General features: G+C 67.2%; 1 protein-coding gene across 1 annotated transcript; it reads right to left on the reverse strand.

Moving 5' to 3' along the window:
* Window positions 1-1,595: 1,595 nt before the first annotated feature.
* HMX1 (H6 family homeobox 1) lies at window positions 1,596-5,313 on the reverse strand. Its single transcript, XM_088021273.1, has 2 exons — window positions 4,896-5,313; window positions 1,596-2,251 (listed from the first exon to the last, which is right to left on the reverse strand). The coding sequence occupies exons 1-2, from the start codon at window positions 5,311-5,313 to the stop codon at window positions 1,596-1,598; spliced, it is 1,074 nt and encodes a 357-aa protein (XP_087877399.1).
* Window positions 5,314-6,097: the final 784 nt, after the last annotated feature.

Consider the following 6,097-nt stretch of genomic DNA (forward strand, 5'->3'; position numbering starts at 1 on the left):
ACCGCTGAGGACATGGAGCCCCTAGTGTGGCCGTTACCGTGCATCTCAACCCAGGAGCCAGAAGCGAGGGACCGAGACAGGTTTTCAAGGGGGCTCGATTCTGTCAGAAGTGACCCTTTCTAGCCCCAAATGACCTCTCTCCCCAACTAGAGAAGCATACCACATAAAGGGTCCATCATCTGACCCCCTTTGCAGGGGACCCTGTATTCACCCTGTAACCGCCTATCTTGGGACTGATGGAGGTTGGATGGCCACCGTAATCCCGACTATTGAAATAAGCTTTTGTTCAGAGCCCATAAACTCAGGCCCTGAGCTGGGGCTTTGCCCATGGGTCTGGATCCCCCAAGCTTGCCAGAGATTGCAGATGGTCCGGGGGGGGGGGGGGAGGCTGGAGAGCAGCATTCCCCGCCTGACCTTGCTGGGAGTGTCCATGTTTTGTTTTGGCCAAAAGAAAAACCCATATGGTTAGAGATGGCTATCAAGGAAGGGGCAGTGGACGTGGGGGGCCACACAGCCAGCAGCCCCTTGGGCCAAAGGAGGCAGGCTCTACCTTCACCTGACTCATGGCTTTTGGGTTTTGTGGAGGCCCCAGAACTGTGGGACACAGGACACATAGTCCCCTCCTCCCCCCCCCCCCAATCCTCTACCTTCCCCATTGCAAAGTCCCCAGAGGTCCTGCTGGGCCTCCTGGTCAGGGAGGGGGATGTAGGGGCTGGAGTGGGGAGTCCCCAGACCTTGACTCCTGCCTGCCCTTTCCACCTTGCCACCGGTCCTTGGTGGGCACTGGAAAGAGCTCCAGGAAGGAGGGATGGACAGCACCCACCGTAGCCTGCTATCAGAGGAGGGGCCCCGCCCCAGTGATCACAAAGCAGCCGAAACGGTCCAGAAAACGTCCCTTTTATTCCATACGCAAATAAGTAGGTTCATTTTTAAAAAAGTCTTCGCCAGAAGAACTGGAGGCCGCGGCCCAGGAGAGAAGCCTCAGTCCGGCCCTGTCTGCAGAAGGGACACTCTGATGCAAGTGCCACCCGGCCGCGTCTTCGCCCCTTCCCCTGCACAGGGGTGCTCTCCCTGGGGTTCTCCCTCTGTGGGGCCCACTGGCAAGGCCATGAGGCTGGTCACAGTCCTCTGGAGGCCTGCTGTCTGGGGTCCTGCACAGTCCTGGGGAGGGACGTGTATGTCGGATGGGGGCTGTGTTGGGGACTGGTCACCTTGAAGCACCTCGAACAGCCTCTTTTGCCTCGGGAGGGGGGGGAGGTGTGGACTGCGCCTGGGTGCTTGCGGGCTGCAGCGGGGTCACTGAACTTGCTCCCGCCGGAGGCCTGTCCTGCTGGGGCTCTGGGCTGCCTGGCACACCGTACTGTCTCTCCGGGATGCCCTCTTCCCTGCCAGGGTTCCAGCCTGTCTGGGCGCCACAGTCCAAGACATCTCTGTTACATTCTGGAGGAGCTTCGAACTGGGCCCTGGCCGGCACGGCAGGCAGCCTGCGATCAGGCGCAGAGGGGCCCTCGGAGCGGCCCGGCCCTCCCCCAGCTTTCCCTGGGCCGCCCCAGAGGTCCCCAGCGGCCCCAGGGAGTGGGCCCAGCGGGTGGGGCTCACACCAGGCCGGGCATCTGCGCCCGCAGGAAGGGCACGGAGGCAGCTGCCGGGAAGGCGGCCAGTGGGTAGGCCAGGGCCCCGGAGAAGCCAAGCAGCGGCGGCGGCGGCGCGGGCGCGGCTGGCGCCAGCGGGAAGGGCAGCGCGGCGGCCGGGGGCCCGGTGGCGGCGGCGGCCGGGGGGCTCTCGTGGTAGAGCACCGGCACGCGGACGAGGCGCTGCGCGCCCGGCGGTGACAGGCTGGCCGCCTCCAGCTCGGCCGCCAGCTGCCGTTTCCACTTGTTGCGACGGTTCTGGAACCAGATCTTGACCTGCGTCTCGGTGAGCTGCAGGGAGGCGGCGAGGCCCGCGCGCTCCGCGCTGCTCAGGTAGCGCTTCAGGTCGAAAGTGGACTCGAGCTGGAAGACCTGGCTGCGCGAAAAGACCGTGCGCGTCTTCTTCTTGCGGCCGCCGCCCACGCCGACGCCGCCGCGCGCCTCGCCCGCCACGGCGGGAGCATCGGCCAGCTCCGCCGCCTCCTCCGGGCCGGCCGCCGGGCCCCGCGCCGCCAGCTCGGCTGCCTCTCGCTGCAGCGCTCCCGGCCCGGGGCCCCGCTGCCAGGCGCCCTCGGCTCGGCCCATCTCCTCGCCTGTCTCCGGTGAGTCCCGGTCGCTGGCTGCAGGGGAGAGAGGGGCACAGGGTTGGTTCTGGGGCTGATCCCCAGACCCAATCACTGCGGCCGGCTGCTCCCCCAACCCATGGGCTCACCCACAGCTGCCCCAGGGAAATAGTCCCCGGGCAGGGCCCTGCATGCCGCAGGGCTGCCTGGAGATCTCACCCAGGGATAGAGAAAGGCAGAGGGAGGAGGTGGTGAGTGGAAGACCAGAGAGCAATACTGCAAACCAACAGGCTGGCAACACACTCTCACTCAGAGCTGCACATCCACACCAGGGGATGAAAGCGGAAAGAGGAAAGAAAAGAAACACAAAATGCAAACAGAAACACAGAAAGAAGAGAGGTTCCCGAAACCACAGGCTCCGCACTGAAACACGACAAAGCCTCTCTGGCGCCACACTGCACTGGACGAAGGATGCCCTCCCTTCTGAGATATAGGACGCACCAGAAAACAAGCAAGGGCAGCCTGACTCCCCCGGCACCCAGCCCTACACCAAGCCCCCCAGACACAGAAATAAAGACCTGCAGTGACCCTCCCCATCCCCTATCAGAAGCCGAGGCAAAATTCCCGCTTGCACAGAAACATCCCATAGGAGAATAAACAAATGCAAACAGTGCCCAAAACAAAACTCCAGGTGACACCAGGATCCCCACCCACTCCCCACTTTCTGTTCCCCTCACCCAAATGCCCACGGAGGCCTACGCGTCCACTCTTCCCCCAATGCAAATACAAACGGGGCTCTGCAGAAACACCGTGGCTGAGCCTGTGCGCTTGGGGTTACAGAAGGCCACAGGGATTCCTGAGCTCATAATCCAAAATACCTGGCTCCAACTGATCTCCCACAAGTAAGGAGATGCCCCCCAGGACTGGCAAGGGATGGTGCCTCCAGGTGAAAGAGTCTGCCCAGGACGCAGGGGCACGTCCAGATTCCAGGCCCCCCGCTTGAAGACTGCAGCGGCCAGCCTGTGGGATTCAGGCCGACCCCGGGCCAGTTTGCCCTTCCGCCTCGCCTTGGCCTGAGCCCCCTGTGCCAAGGCTTGGCAGGCCTAAGTGGAGTTTGGCCGCTCCAGCCCCTCCAGCCCTCGGAAGCCAGTGGTGTGCCGGCAACGTGAGTGTTTACAAGGTGTGCCAACACCGCTGGGCTTGTGTGTGTGGCTTGGACCATACCCCGGTGCCCCTGGAGGTACGCAGATTCGAGTGTGCCCCTGCCCAACCCCGGTGGTGTGAGCCCTCCCAGTGCCTGACGGTGCCTGACGGGGAGTCAGGTTCCAAGCTGGCGTGTGTATGCTACCAGGAGCCTCTGCCTCCCCACAAACCCCGAGACCCCAGACTCACAGAGGCCCACACACTACCACAACACAGCACGCCAGGCCTGCCGGCTCTGGTGGGAAACCTGGACCCTAACCCGCATTGCACGAAATAAGAAGCCGTGTCTTCAGGAGCTGCCATGAGGGCTGCAGGGGGAGAAGACCCTGGGGCAAGGTGGGGACCACATCTCACCCTGCCAGACCTTCTCAGAAACACTCCCAGGGCGGAGGGCACTAAATGTGATCACTCGATTTCAGGGGAACCACCGAGCCCTGATCCAGTGTACGTGAAAGGGGTGGAGGCCCCAGACTTTTCTGGGTATGGGCTTTGTGAGGTGGGTCCCTTTGCAGAAGGGTCACTCCCACTCCAGAGAGGGGTTTATTGAGAGGGGTCTGGCAACGGATTTTGGAGCAAGAACCTGGAAGAGTCCTGAGCTGGCTTTAGTGTGTGTGTGTGTGGGGGGGGGGTTGCTGGCCAAGCCTGGGGGCCAGCGTTGGAATGACTTCCTGGTGTTCCTCCCAGGGGTCTTCCTCCAAAGGGCAGGTCCCCAAGGGAGGCGGCAGGTCCCCAAGGGAGGAGGCGAGCCTGGGGAGAGGAAGCAGAACTCAGGGCCAGAGGGGTGAGCAGTTGTGGGGCCGAGAACCCCCACTCCCAGCCTCTGAGCCCTCAGCAGGGAACAAAGGCATGGGAGGGGGAGGGGCAGAAAAGGAAGAGAGAGGGGTGGGACTGGGGGCTTCAGAACGGGCTCCCTTCTTGCCTGGGAGGACCAAGAGGGAGGTGTCGCCGGCCCCAGCCCCTGTCCTCAGCTCTCAGAGGAGGTAGGGTTTGGGGGGCGCAGATGCTCCCCCCTCCGCTCTCCAGCCCCCCAACAGTGTCTCCCTCTGCTCCAGCCCCTTCACGTTTCCGGGTCGGACTCTACTTTGTCTTCACTTCTTCTGCCCGTTACGTCCCTGTCTTCTCACCATCACCCGCGGGGCTTTTGTGTCTGCGTCTTCTCTTTTCCTCTCTCCCCACATCCCTCTTCCCCCTTCCTCCATCCCTCCCTCTTCCCCCACCCTCTCTCCGCTCTCCGTCTTTCCCTGTCTTTTTCCAGCCCCCGACCCTCGCTCTGCTTCAGCTGCCCGCGCTCCCCGTCCCCGGGCTCCTCTCCGAAGGCTCTCCAGCCTCCCTGGCACCCGCAGAGCCTGGCGACGCGGAGCTCCCTGTCCCGGGGAGCGGGCCTCCAAGCCCACCCCGCTACACGCGAGGAGGAGGGCGGCCCAGAAAGGCCTCCGACGGACGCACAGTCCGCGAGCACCGTCCCCGCCGGCCCACCCCTGCCGGCGCCCCGACTCACTGTCCGGACTGAGGCCACCTCCGTAGCCGCCGTGCGCCCGAGGGTACCAGCGCGTCGCGCCGCCGCAGCCCAGCGCGTAGGGCGGCCCGGGGCCGGGGGGCGGCCGGGGACCGAGGCCCGGCGCGCCCGGCCCGAGCAGCGCCCGCGCCCGCGCCTCCCCGCCGGGCCCCGCGCCCGCGCGCAGCTGCCTCCGCCGCTGCAGCCGCCGCCTCCGCGCCTGCTCCGCGTCCTCGTCCTCCGGGTCGTCGTCGTCGTCGTCCTCGTCCTCGCGGCCGCCGCCGCCGCCGCCGCCGCCGCCGCAGCCGCCCTGGGCCGCGCGCCTGGCGCCCTTGGCCTCGGCCGCCAGCAGGTTCTCGATGAGGAAGGAGGAGGCGCGGGCCGGCGTGGCACGCCCGGGCTCCGTCAGCTCGTCCGGCATCGCGGCCGCGGGCCCGTCGGGCTCTGCCGGGCTCCTCGGGGTCCCGGGCCTCCCCTCCGGGGACAGTGGCGCGCGGCTTCCCGGCTCGCGCGCGCGAGCTGCCCTGGAGCCGCCGCCGGGAGCGCTGGCGTCGGGCCCCGCCGGGCGGGCGGCGGCCTCGGCGCGGGGCTGGGCTGGGCCGGGAGCGGGTGCGCGCCGACAGCCGGCCGGGCAGCCGCCTCGCTCGCCTTTCACGTCGCCGCTCTGGTCGCCGCCCGGGCCGGCCCCGCTGGGGGCGGGGAGGGGCGGGGGAGGGGCCGGCAGGGGCGGGGCGGGGCGGGCAGGGCGGGTCGCCGGCGCAGCCCGAGGACGCCGCGGCGGGCCCCGAGCGCGGCCGCTGTCCGGAGACGCCTCCGGGGGCCGGGCGCGCGGGCGGTCGCGAGGCCGAGGGCGGGGGGGCGGGAAGGTCCGGGCCGGGGGTCGCGGCGGGGTCGGCCCCGCGTGATCCATTCCCGGGGCTCGCGCCGCCCGGGCCGGGGGGGGGGGTGTGGGGTGGGGTGGGGGTGAGGGGGGGCGGGGCCTCGGCCGGGCGGCCGCCCATTGGCCGCGGGGCCCCGATGAGAGGTGGGCTGGCCAATCACCGTCCGGCCGGGGCCGTAATTGCCTCGCCGCGGGGAGAGTGTTGGACCAAGCGTGAGTAACTGTGCGCGCGCTCGCGAGTGTGGTATGTGCGTGTGTGCACGTGTGTGTGTGTGTGTGTGGATGTGCGTATGCACAGGGGGCGTGAAGACCCCGGGACTTCTAA

This window comes from Eumetopias jubatus, unplaced genomic scaffold (assembly GCF_037043125.1).
Source record: "Eumetopias jubatus isolate StellerSeaLion01/CBP00866 unplaced genomic scaffold, mEumJub1_p1.0 scaffold_2, whole genome shotgun sequence".
Lineage (NCBI taxonomy): Eukaryota > Metazoa > Chordata > Mammalia > Carnivora > Otariidae > Eumetopias > Eumetopias jubatus.

Coding starts and splice junctions, on each gene's coding strand:
- HMX1 (XM_088021273.1), bottom strand. CDS start 5,313: ATGCCGGACGAGCTGACGGAGCCCGGGCGTGCCACGCCGGCCCGCGCC. Junction 2,252..4,895: donor AGGTGGCCTCAGTCCGGACA/GTGAGTCGGGGC, acceptor TCTCCCCTGCAG/CCAGCGACCGGGACTCACCG.